This window comes from Phodopus roborovskii, unplaced genomic scaffold, assembly GCF_943737965.1.
Source record: "Phodopus roborovskii unplaced genomic scaffold, PHOROB, whole genome shotgun sequence".
NCBI lineage: Eukaryota > Metazoa > Chordata > Mammalia > Rodentia > Cricetidae > Phodopus > Phodopus roborovskii.
Window position 1 is genome coordinate 56,344,907 of NW_026126480.1, and position 13,836 is coordinate 56,358,742.

General features: G+C 42.7%; 1 protein-coding gene across 3 annotated transcripts in view; it reads right to left on the reverse strand.

Annotated features, from left to right (window-relative positions):
• Nucleotides 1-6,739, reverse strand: part of Rtn3 (reticulon 3) — a 56,293-nt gene extending 49,554 nt beyond the window's left edge. Inside the window, exon 1 of one of the 3 annotated variants that reach the window (XM_051193819.1) lies at nucleotides 6,251-6,739. In XM_051193819.1, the coding sequence (XP_051049776.1) occupies nucleotides 6,251-6,392 (142 nt within the window). In that variant the 5' untranslated portion in view covers nucleotides 6,393-6,739. The remainder of the gene's footprint in view (nucleotides 1-6,250) is intronic. The other 2 variants (XM_051193823.1, XM_051193820.1) reach the window with 2 other exon arrangements.
• Between the last annotated feature and the right edge of the window lie 7,097 nt (nucleotides 6,740-13,836).

Below are 13,836 nucleotides of genomic sequence, written 5' to 3' on the forward strand. Positions count from 1 at the left end.
TTCAATAGAAAAGAGCATCCAAAGAAACCTTTTCTTTCCCAGGAGTAGTAAAAATAATAAAGACCGTTGGGTGTATGTAGACTATTCTGACATGACCATCCTTGCTATCTCTTACACAGGTCTGCTGTGATGAGCAATGTATAATGTATCCTAACTATATTTACTACAGCCAGAATACTACAGAAAATATTTAAGCATACTGACATTATGCCAAGCCACCTACAAAACAAGTTGTAGCCCTTCTTGTTTTTGTTTTTGAGATAGGGTCTTTCTATGTAGCTTTGGCAAACTGGGACTTGGTATATAGATCATGTTAAACTTGAATGCACAGAGAATTGCCTGTCTCTGTCTTCTAATTGTTGGGATTAAAAACAAACTCAGCCACCACGGTCACAACTTTTTCCTTTCTTTCTTTCTTTCTTTTTTTTTTTTTTTTAATGACTGAGGAGAGGGTTGGAGAGATGGTTCAGTGGCTAAGTGCACATACTGCTTTTGAGGACTGGAGTTCAGTTCCCAGCAATGACCTGTAATTCTAGTGCTAAGGGGATCTGACACCTCTGGCTGCTATGAAAACCTGTACTTAAACATACATACTTATATACAAACACATAATTAAAATTTACAAAAGTGGCTGGGTCACTTGGGAATAAGAGGCAGGTGGATCTCTGTAAGTTGGAGGCTAGCCTGGCCTACAGAGAGAGTTCCAGGACAGCTAGGGATACTACACAGAGAAATCATGACCTGAAAAACAAACAACAACAAAAGAGGCTAGTAATAAATATATAGCTCATTGGTGGACTATGTGTCTAGCACAGGCCAGCTCCTGCATTTACACATCAATACTACTGGAAAGATAACAATAACAATTTTATTGTTAAGGAAGATTGAGATTTTCTTCACTTGTAATTTTACTACTTGTGGTGATATATTATTTATGATTTATTAAAGCTTGCCTAGGGTTTCAGAAAGCAAAGCCAGGGGGCTGGAGAGATGGCTCAGAGGTTAAGAGCACTGGTTACTCTTTCAAAGGTCCTGAGTTCAATTCCCAGCAACCACATGGTGGCTCACAGCCATCTGTAATTGGGTCTGGTGCCCTCTTCTGGTGTTGAAGCAGACATGTAAGCAGAGCATTGTAAACACAATAAATAAATCTTTAAAAAAAACAAAACAAAACAAAAAAAACTGCCCACTAGAAAGCAAAGCAAGCCTCAAGCCATAAAGATCAGTCAGTGGTGATATACCACCTAGGACTCAAGATTAAAAGGTAGATGGATCACTGTGAATCCAAGACCACCCAGGTCTACAGGAAGATTGATTCAGTCCTAAAGAGAAACATCTCAAAGATGATCTCAGCACCTGGGATCACACACCATTAATCCCAGTACTAGAGGTACTAGAGGGGAATAAAAGATAGGAGCAGGGTCTTCAGTAGTCAGTATTATTGAGGATGGGAAGACATTGAAGTCTCAGGATTCTCCAGGCACATTGAGGATTGAGGAGAGCATATGCTGTCTGAGGTTTGGTGGGGCCAGGATCAGTCCTTTCAGCTGAGGTAGTTGTAAGATCTAGTGACTTAAATGGTTTGCTTTTCTGATCTTTAGCTTGAAGTCTGAACCCCAATTATCTGCCCTTGTATCTTTTATTTTTCGTGCAATAACTACTATTCTATGTGCAGAAAATTTATAATTTGCAGATGCATCAAGTATTAGATATTGTTAATAACAAAAGTCAGGTTTGAAGTAGTTTGCCTTTAAAGACACAAAGCAAAAGTACCGAGTTCATACTGATAACTTGTATTTTATCCCTTCACATTAATCACTATTATTTGCTAGCATTCACTATGGGCAAAGCCCTTTCTGTGTGCTTAATTTTCATACCAACTATTGTCATTATTTTAGTGGTATGGAAACTAAGTCACAGGATTTGTACAAGAACAAATTTTAAGAGATAAATTCAAGGGTGGGAGTGGTACACATCTTTGATCCCAGCACTTCAGAGTCAGAGGCGGGCAGATCTCTGTGACTTTGAGGCCAGTCTAGTCTATAGAGTGAGTTCCAGGATAGCCAAGGGTACACAGAGAAACTCTGTTTTGAACCTCCTCCTAAAAAAAGCATTGGATGCCGTTCCTGAGGGCCTGGGTTCTAGTTCTAGCACCCACATGGTGGTTCATAATTGTTGGTAACTCCAGTTACAGACAGACCATCAGCCACCCTCTTCTGACCTCTAAGGACGACAGACACACAATTGTACACAGACATATATATGCAAGCAAAACGCCCATAAACATAAAATAAATTCAGACAATATAGGTATTGGGCAATTCTCACTTCAAAAAGAATATTACATATCTTTGTCTCTTTTATATCAACCTCAAATATCTGCCTCTGAAACGCAGTCTCCTTCAAAGGCAGAAATCTGGAAAGGCATCCTGGCCCTTCAACTTCTCTATCCTGGATTACTGCCACTTTAGCACCTACTGCACTGGACCAGAGACTGCTGTTAGTCATTTCTACCTAAATGAGAAAACACTATTTCTAAACTTCATTACTGAACAGTCAAGACAAAACTTTTTTTTAGGATATTAAGCCACATTTACTCTTAACTAAAAGCAACTAAAAAACTTAGTAAAGAGCATGAAGCTCAAGACTGACAGCAATGCTTGCATGTTTTTTCTATAACCACAGTAGAATTTTTAGAGTTAAATTTTAGAACAAACTTCATCTTATTTTCATCTTCCCAAACCTTGAGACATGTCAAGAGAGAAACATGGAGAAATGGGCTATAATAAAATGGTGACTTTGCTGTAGTATCTTTGTTTTTTGAGACAGGCTGGTGAACCTCCTGCCTCAGTATCAAAATTGTAGATGACAAGTACCACATTCAGCTTCACTGAGGTACTTCAAAAAGACTTTTTGTTTTCTGTTGTTGATTTTTTTGAGAGTGTCTTATTATGAAGCCTCGATTGGCTTGGAATTCTTTCTATATAGACCAGGCTGCCTTCTAATGTACAGGAATCCATCTGCCTCTGCATCCTGAGTCCTGGGACTGAAGATTTACGTCATTACACCCAGCTGTTTTAAAAATGATTCCTTAGAACACAAATATATTTCAACATGGCATGGTCATTTTTTTTCTAAACATATGAAAAATTATATGAGGGGACTGGAGAATTATGCTTAAGAGTGGTTAAGGGCTGCTTTTCCAGAGGCCAGGAGTTTGATTCTAACACCCACAAGATGGCTCACAACCATCCCTAGTCCTACGGATTCATACGCCTCCTTCTGGCCTCCACCAGGCACTGCATGCAGTGGTGCACAGACACATGCAGGCAAAAATCACCCACACATAAAATACAAAAATAAAATTAAAATACAGAAGGTGTTCCTTATGGAGGTCAGAACAACTGTGAAAATCAGTTTTCTCCTTCTACCATGTGGGCCAAGGGTTCTAATTCAGGGTGCTAGGCTTAACAGTAAGCATCCTATCCACTGGGCCATTTTGCTAGCCCTGTATGATAAGACTTTTATATTCAAGTAGTTACTTGACCACCAAGAATCTTGCACGGGGGGTGGGGGGGTGGGGGTGGGGGGGGCACTGAAACTACTACTGCATGGACAGGAGTTTGTGATAGGACATTCATTTAGTGTGTATTTCATGTGTTCCTTTCCAGCTTGTAAATCTAATGATTCATTCAACAGAAACTTATTGAGTATTTTTGTAGTTACAACAGACAAACACTGCTCTAAGTGCTGACAGTGGGCTGGGACGTGCCTTAGTGGTGAAGTGTGTGCTAGCAGCAGCATGGCCCTTGGTGCCATCTATAGCACCACAGAACAGACAAGGAAAACCAAAAACCTCACTAGTGAGGAACGTCAACAGCTAATGTTGCAAATACCAATTCTATAGTAAAATTAAGAAAAGTGGGTAATATTGGGGGATTTATATTAGGAAAGTGCAATGCAAATCCATCTACTCAACATACCATTTCAATATATAAATTTCACTGTTCACAAAAATGCCTCATTTTAGCATCTTTTCCACTACCATAAAGAGTTGTTAAAAGGTGGGTGGTGGTGGTACAGGCCTTTATCCCAGTACTTAAGAGGCAGAGGCAGGAGGATCTAACGTTTTGGGACAGTCAAGGCTACACACAGAGAGAAATCCTGTCTTGGAAAACCAAAAAGAGGTATGTTAAAACAAACAAAAACAAAAAGGCAAGATAGCTTTGAAACACTGAGATAGAAAAATGGCCTCAAGTGCAAGGCCTGCTGGGATATGTAATGAGTTCCAGAAGAAGACTGTTTAAAAACGGCAATAATAAAATTGTGACAATATGACATGTGACATGAGCAAATGGTATCAGAAATATAACAGAAACATTGCATGTTAGTATATTCATATTGCTAATATAAAACTTACTTGGTGGCCGTATATACTTGCATTTTTCTGAAGCACCAAAGGAGCCAATCCATGACAACACATTAAAAGAATAAAAGTGTTGATTCTTGCTAGGTGTGGTGGAATACACCTATAGTCCCAGTGGAGGCTGAGGCAGAATCATCTTTTGTTCAAGGCTAGCCTGAGCTACTTTGTCTTAAAATTTCTTTTTCACCATTTGATCATAGTCAGGACTAAAATTTTAATTCCCTGGCTGCTAGCTAGAATAATTAGTCAATTAACATCTAATCTTAAGCACAAATAGCCAACTTCTAAAACCTACATCTTTATCAGAAATTTGGAAATCAGGAATAGAAGAGGCCAACCAAACAGTAAGTCGTGATGTAATTAAAGCCAAGGGACCAAGTTGCTAAGTTATAGAAAGCCACTGTTCATTTGGAAGTTAGCCCAGAACACAAAAATTTGGAGAAATGCTGGTGGTTGAAACAGAACCACGGTTCCAAATATGCTGCCTCATTCCTTTATCTGCAGAAGCTTCCTCTCATACCGTTTACCCAAATGGCTATAACCACCCTGGAGAATCCAGCAAGACAACAAAGCTCTCAGACAGGTGGAAAGCCAGTATTAGGAAACACAAGACAATACATTTGATGCTAAGATCAGGAATATTGTGTTCATTATAGACTGACCAACCCTAGAGTGTTGGAGATAACAAAGCATTTTTTAAACCTTTCAAAATTCTTCCTTTGACAGATCGTATTTTTTCACCAAAGACTCAGTTCTTTAAGAACCACCACCTGCCAGCGAGCATATTCTTCCTCAAGAAGACATCTGCACTGCAGATCTCTGCACGAGGAGAGCCTGCTTGTCAGCTCCCACCAGCAGGCAGACATGTATACAATAGAAACTAAAGGAGGCTGGCAGCGTCCCTCCTAGTCTTTTCAGCAAGGGAGAAAGGGGTCCAACCAGCCCAGGCTTTGTCTGAATTTTCTCCTCTTTTTCCCTGCAGCAAATGCTCCCTTTCGTTATACTGCTATGGAGAATAGGCCATCGAAAACATGAAATCAAAACATGGTGATGACTTGACATGACTGTATTTATTATCGTCTAGAATATAGCAACTGATTGCGTGTCCCCACCCCCACGATGCGCCCGTGAAGAGCCGGCTGTGTTGCAGATGCAGCCAAGGATCCATCTTGGACTATCGGCAGCTCCCTCCCAAATCTTCCTGTGCTATTTTCATCACGCCTCCTCTACCTCTGAGCCTCAGAAAAATCTGGCATTCAGTTTAGCCCAAAGCAGTAATAGGACTTCCTGATTCTCCTGGCCAAAAAAAAAAAAATGGGGGGGGGACTATCACCCATGTAAGATTGTGTCAACACCTGCCTGCAAACCTGCAACGCCACCCCTTCCACCACCACCCTTCTCAAAATCCTAACATCATTTCTCCTACGACCCACCTGTCACAATCCTCTGAAGCTCGCTAATCCTCCACTAAGTCAGCCCCCCTACCCGCCCGCCCCGTTCCACCCCAGGTCTCTGCAGCCTCCTGAACATGATATCCATTCAGTTCACCTAGCTTTTCTGTTTCCAACCCACGACTGTGTCCTAACCCGCAGGGAGTCAGCATCGACTGACCATTCTCTAGACCACCTCCCTGCCCCCAACCTGTGTTCTTCACACCCCGTTATTTCCTCACCGCGGCTCGGCCCTTCGCTCCCCTCCCCCTTTGCCTGTTCCTCAAATGCCCGCCTAGGGGTTGAAGCCGCCCGCGGCCCGGGTAGGTCGCCCGCCCCCGCCTGGAAACCCAGTCGCTCGCGCTCCCAGGGACCGAGCTCCCCGCGCGACTCACCCGCACACGAGGAGCCGCAGCTCTTCGCCCCCAGGGCGGGGCAGGCTCCCGGGCTCCCGCCGCTGCCGAGAGCGGACGGCTCGGCCCCGGAGGACGACGAGGAGATTGACGGGGACTGAGTGGCCGCCAACGACTCCGCCATGGCTGTACGAGCAAGGGCGGGAGAGAGGCAAAGAGAGACGTGGGACCGGAGAGTGGGAGGGGACACAGAATAATCCAGCAGCTGGCTCTCCGAAGTACCGGGCGACGGCTGCTCCGAAGACTGACTCCGACAGACTGACTGACTCAACCGTGCTCCGCGGGGAGAGGAGTCCGAGCGCGCAGGCGCACAGAGAACCCGAGGACGCGCGGGCGGTGGCCTCGGAGGCGCGCAGCGACGCAATGCGCAGGCGCAAGAACTGTCCCTCAGCGCTCCCGCAGGAAAGGACGCAGTGTGACTGGCCCCGCGGCTGGGGCGAGCCTCTGGAGGGTGTATGTGTGTGCGAAGGGGGTGCGGGGCGGGGGGGGGAATAGAAACCTGACGTAAGGGGCGTGGCTAAGCACCAGAACCCGCACGCCACTGCAGCCCCGACTGCGGATTAATAGTGCCCGGTCTCCCCTCCAACCCCTGGTTCTTTATGTGAATGTTTTCTAGTTGGCAGGTTATGTTTTAACGATCGAGGTTTCTTTGTGCTTCCACAAGCTGCAAATGATTTTTTTAAATCATAAATTCTAGTTAATGTCTTTTGTCTGACGCATACCCGCCTGTGAATCCAAAGAAAAGTGAAAGCCATAATATATAGAGACACCTTCCTCCCCTTCTCCACCCTCCGTGATGTGCTTTTTGAGTTAGCTGGTTGTGTCGTAATATCGCCTCACCGAGGCAGACATGGCACAGTCCCACGTTTGATAGGTGGAGAGAAATGCTAGGCAGAATGAGAAACCATTACTCATTCCAATCACATTGCAATGCAGTCTCATAATCAGATTCTTATTTTTATCTTATTTTTCTTCCCAAAGAGGGCTTCAGGTTGCCTTTTCTCTAAGTAGATTCTGAGCTAGAGAAGACATGCTTTAGAAGTGGTAAAAACTTCCGAGGAAAGGAAAACCAGGAGATAATAGCTGGTTGTGACTGGGAGGGCATAAAATGAGGTGTTAAAAATGAGACAGATACACATTACTGAATTTTATTCATGTCCTAAGATGAGTCCTTAAAAGAAAACATATTTGAAACTGGACATCAGTTTATATCGAATTTTGTTCATTGATCTTCTGGGTTGACTTGCTAAATTCAAAGCCTCTCGGTATCTGGTCAAAAATTTTGAAAGTACATAATAATGATGATAATCAAAGCTGTCAGATTTGATGTTGCTAAGCAACAATCGATGACCCCGAGTGCAATTGCAGGTTCAGCAAATCCTGAAAAGATGCAAACTCATGGAGGGGGTGCTGGACAAGCAGACTGCAGCAGACAGGGAAGACTCTCTGAGCATTGGAAATCTAGAACAAGCTGTGGACCTCGTCTGTCCTAGACAGTTTTTTAAGGTCACATAAAGCCCAGACAGCATCCTGGTTGCAGTGCTCTGAAAAATGCCCTTAGAATTTCCCGAAATAACTGTGTAAAATATTACTCTGGCGCTCAACAGCATCAGTTAATAATGCAGCAAACTGCCAGGTGGTGATGGCACATGCCTTTAATACCAGCACTCTGGAGGCAGAAGCAGATGGATCTTTGAGTTCGGGGCCAGACCCTGATCTACAAAGAGAGTTCCAGGATAGTCAGGGATACACAAGGAAATCCCAGACTCATGAGACCAAAAAGAAAAAGAAACCACCTCTATAAAATCCTGCTGTAGGCAAGCCTGTAGGGCATTTTCTTAATTAGTGATTGATGGGGGAAGGTCCATCCCATTGTGGGTGAGGCCATACCTGGCCTGGAGATGAGTTCTGTAAGAAAGCAAGCGAGCAAGCACAGGGAAGAAGCCAGTGAGCAGCATTTGCCTCCAGGTTTCTGCCCCGACTTCCTTCAGTGGTGAACACTGATATGGAAGTGTAAGCAGAATAAACCCTTTTCTACCCAACTTGCTTTTTGGTCATGGTGTTTTATTGCAGTGATAAAATCTCTAAGTTGGTACCATCATAGTGAGGTATTGCTGTGACAGCCCTGACCATATTTTTTGGGAGGATTGTCAAAGGACTTTGGAACTTTGGGCTAGAAAAGCCATTAAGTGTTGAGAATCTTGGGAGATAAGAATGTTGAAAGCTGTGTAGAGGATGGAGGCCTGGCTTGTGAAGTTTCAGAGGGAAGCAAAGACTTGACCTGGCCTTTTGTGTGAAGAATCTGTGGTGTCTGGTCAGCTGGAGCTGAATTTTCTGTGTTTAACAAGAGACTAGAACCACTAAAGTAAAACCTTTGCTTTGCTGGAACAATGGATCAAAATAATCAGGCATGATTAAGAAAAGACCAGATCCATAAAAAAACAGACAGGTGGACTAATGGAATAATTGAAGACCCTGATATCAATCCACCCACCTGTGAACACTTGATTTTTTGCCAAAGAAGGTAAAATTATAAAATGGAAAAAAAGCATCTTCAACAAATGGTGCTGGCATAACTGAATGTCCACATGTAAAAGAATGCAAATAGATCCATATCTATCACCAAAATGGATCAAAGACCTCAACATAAAACCAACCACACTGAACCTCATAGAAGAGAAAGTGAGAAGTAGCCTTGAACATATTGGCACAGGAGACTGATTCCTAAACATAACAGTAGTAGCACAGACACTGAGAGCAACATTGAATAAATGGGACCTCTTGAAATTGAGAAGCTTCGGTAAAGCAAAGAACATGGTCAACAAGTCAAAACAGCAGCCCACAGAATGGAAAAAGATCTTCACCAACCACATATCTGACAGAGGGCTGGTTTTCAAAATATACCAAGAACTCAATAAATTAGACATCAAAAGTCCAAATAATCCAATAAAAAATGGGGTACAAATCTAAAAAGAGAACTCTCAACAGAGGAATCTCAAAAGACACTTAAGGAAATGCTCAGCATCCTTAGTCATCAGAAGAATGCAAATCAAAACAAATACGAGATACCTTCTTATACCTGTGAGAATGGCCAAGATTAAAAACTCTGATGACAGTTTATGCTGGAGAGGATGTGAAGTAAGGGGAATACTTCTCTATTGCTGGTGGGAGTGCAAGCTTGTACAGCCATTTTGGAAATCAGTATGGTGGTCTCTCAGAAAAATGGGAATCAATCTACCCCAGGACCCAACAATACCATGTTTGGGCATATACCCAAAGGATGCACACTCACACCATAAGGACATTTGCTCAACTATGTTCATAGCAGCATTATTTGTAATAACCAGAACCTGGAATCAACCTAGATGCTCCTCAGCTGAAGAATGGATTAGGAAAATGTGATACATTTACACAATGGAGTACTACTCAGCCATAAAAAAACAATGACATCTTGAAATTTGCAGGCAAATGGATGGAGCTAGAAAAACCCATCCTTAGTGAGGTAATCCAAACCCAGAAAGACAAATACAGTATGTTCTCACTCATAAGTGAGTACAGGCCACAACCCCAGAGAACCTAGGTAGCAAAGAGGACCCTAAGAGAGACATATATGGATCTGCTTAGGAAGGGGAACAAGACAAGATTTCTTGAATAAATTGGAAGCATGAGGGGCAGAGGGGGAGAGTGGAAGGAGAAAGAGGAGGAGGGAAGGAGAGTAGGGAAAAGTGTAGAAAAAAATATAATAAAATCTAATTTAGAAAGAAAAGACCAGATCAGTGAGGTGAAGTCTTCTGGGAAATGTTCAGGGTCAGGGTCAGCTCACAGAAAACTCCGTTCCAGTAATCCAGTAATGGCCAAGGTGGTGCCTCATGCTGGCAGCTGAACTTGGTAATATGAGTCACCCAGGTGGTACTGGTTTTGAAGGCATGGAGGTGTCCTGGAGAGTAGCTTTCTTGGCACTATGTAGCAAGGCTGGAGTCCCTGAAGAAAGCCCAGGAGAGGTTATTGGTGCAAGTGCACCCTAGTTGCGGCAGAATTCCCAGCATTTTGGAAATGCCAGTACCATGGGATAGTCCCTAAGAATAGGAGCAGGTATGGAATGGAGCCAAGAAGACAAGTTGTGTGTGCTGCAGAGGTCGGAGCTGGAGAAGTGACCCAAGCCCAGAAGATTGTGAGTGTATCCCAGACATCGGAAGTTGAGTTATTCACACTGTTAGAGTTTGGTTTTGCTTTAGATTGTAACTTTGCCCTAGTTCTTCCCCTGTTGAAGAATGAAAGTACTTATTTTTCATGTTACAGAAGCCCACAGTTGACTTTAAATTTTAAAAAAGATTTTAGATGGAGCACGCCTTTAATCCCAGCACTCGGGAGGCAGAGGCAATCGAATCTCTGTGAGTTTGAGGCCAGCCTGGTCTACAGAGTGAGTTCCAGGACAGGCTCCGAAACAATACAGAGAAGCCCTGTCTCGAAAAACCAAAAATAAATAAATAAATAATAAAAATAAACAAATAAATGAAAGACTTTGGAGTAGAATCTGGATTTTAAAAGAGACTTTTTTTTTTTTTTAAAGACTGAGTTTTTGAAGTGTTTGAATTTGTAAGGCTATGAGGCTTTTTAAGTTAATAAAATGTTTTATACTGTGATGTTTATCTTGATGAGTGAACTTGGGGATGAACAAGAAAAGAAAGGTTGTGTGTTTACAGTGATTTGGTTATGTATCAGGCTGATAAGGGGTCAGTTGTGCTGAAGAGTTTATGTCCTGAAATATCAGATGTGGTGGCACATGCCTGTAATCCCAGCATTCTGGAGGTTAAAGTAGAAGGAAGGGGACTTGAGTCTTATCTTAGGGCTAATAGTAAGTCAGTAAAAAGCTTTTAGGTGGGGAATGACTCAGAAGAAATTATTTATTATTATATTATATTATTATTATTATTACACACTCACATACACACTTCTAAGATAAGGTTTCTCTATGTAGTCTTGACTGTTCTGGAACTCCTTCTGTAGAATTCCCTCTGTAGAGCATGCTCAGAGATCCACCTTGCCTCTGCCTCCCAAGAGCTGGGAATAAAGGTGTGCACCACCACCACCTGGCAGAAATTATTATTTTGAGATGGGGTCTTACTGTGGGGCCTTGGCTGGCCTTGAGCTCACTATGTATACAAAACTGGCTCTGAACTCAAGGAGAGCCACCTGTTTCTGCCTTTCAGATGTTGGAATTAAAGTTGCATGTGGTATTTGTCTTTTTTGTGACTAAATTATTTTACTCAACATAATATCTGTCACTTCCTGAACGTTGCTGCAGATCACAGGATTTCCTTTTTTTTATTCTATAATTATATTCTATTGTGTTTATATACATTTTCCTTCTCCATTCATTCACTGATAGACATTGTGACTGAATCTGTATTCTAGCAATTGTGTACAATGCTGAAAGAAACATGGAAAGGCAGGAGTGATGGCATACTTCTACAGTCCCAGCACTCAAGAGGCTGACATAGGAGAATAGGGAATTTGAGGCCAGCCTGAACAATATAGTGAGGCCCTGTTCCAAACAATCAGAACAAATCAAACCATGGGCATCTTTTCCCATCAGATGTGTACCTTTCCATCAGATATATATTCAGCATTGGGGGTTGCAGGGTCATACTGTAGCTCTGCTTGAAGTATTTTGAAATGCTTCGTATTGTTTTCTGTATGGCTGTACAAAGTTGTACTTCTACCAAGAGTATACAAGTTCCCCTTTCTCCACATCTTCACTTTTTCCTTTCTGGTACTAGGGATTGACACCAGGGCCCCTTCCATGCTAGACTGGTCCTCTGTTGCTACACTGTTTCCACCCTCCCTTTTTCAGAGACAGGGTTTCTCTGTGTAGTCCTGGCTGTCCTGGAACTCATTCTGTGGACCCAACTGGCCTCGAACTCAGAGATCTGCCTGCCTCTGCCTCTCAAGTGAGTACCACCCTCTCAAGTGAGTACCACCATTATCCAGATCCACAGCCCTTTTTAAATTTCATTTTGTGTGTATGTGTATGTGTGTGTTGAAACAAAGTCTTATGTTGTTTAAGCTGGCCTCAAATCCTGTCTTCTTGCCTCAGTCTCCTGAATAGCAGGGATTTACAGGTCTGTGCCACCAGATGTGTTATAAACATCCACCACACACACACACACACACACACACACACACACACACACACACACACACCACATACATTAAAAATCATGAGCCAGGCAGTAGTGGTACAAGTCTTTAATCCCAGCATACAGAGGCAAAGGCAGATGGATCTTTAGGAGTTCAAAGCCAGTCTGGTCTACATACAGAGTTCCAGGACAGCCAAGGCTTCACAGCCAAAGAGGGCTGAGTCCTGGAATTGGTAAACAAACAAACAAACCCAAAAAGCAAGCAAGCAAACAAACAAACATATACTCGGCCAGGTAGTGGTGGCTCATGCCTTTAGTCCCAGCATTTGGGAGGCAGAGACAGGTGGATCTCTGTGAGTTCAAGGCTAGCTTGGTCTACTGAGCAAGTTCCAGTACAGGCTCCAAAGCTACAGAAAAACCCTGTCCGGACCGTTGCTGCAGAGTTGTATGCACTTATGAGTTGTTTAGTGGTAGGGATGTGTTGAGAGAATGGCATCATTAGGAAATTTTACCCTTGCAGGAACACTGGACAGTGTATTTTCAGAAACCTTCATGGGATGGTCCATGTGGCTCTTGCTGCAATTACATGATTTCAATGAACACAAGACATGCAAAGCTGCTGCCAATGTCACATGTACACTGCTTTCAGTTGTGGAAAATTATTTTAAGGTGCGTTACATTTGTTTATGTTGTGGAGCATTTGTTAAGTGATGTAAGGATGTATTGCTTTTGTTTGTGCTGCATTTGTTTAACTCTGTGAAACTGTAATTCTTTGCCTGTCTAAAACATCTGATGGTCTAATAGGGTACTGAACGGCCAATAACAAGGCAGGAGAAAGGATAAGTGGGGCTGGCAGGCAGAGAGTAGAGATATATGGAGAAACCTGGAAGGAGGGAGCAAGAGATCATGGAGGGGAGGAAGTCAGGGGCCAGCCACTCAGCCAATAAGAGGGAAGTAAAATACACAGGAAAAAAAAAAAGAGGTAAAAGCTTAGAGGCAAAAGATAGTTGGGATAATTTAAATTAAGAAAAGTGGGCTGGAAACAAGACAAGCTTAGGCTGGGTGTTCATAATTAAGACTAAGCCTCCTGTGAGGGATTTATTTGGGAGCTGGGTGCTGGGCCCTCAAAAGAGCCAAAAGAGTAAAATGTAAAAACACCCAATGATATTTTGGTATTCCAATGTGAGGCTAGAGTAAAAGAAAAACCAACAACAGCTTTCATTTTATGAAGCAGGAAACTCTGAAATGTTAAATATAGTAAGTACATGGGCCAGCAGCATGATGCTTGACATGACCAGGCATTATTAACTATATACTAGCTATATACAATTGGATATACAATCTCTTTATGTGACTGACAGTCCAGTAGGTTTGCCCCAGCATTAGCATAATCACATGAATGAGAGGATATATACCACAATGCCCACA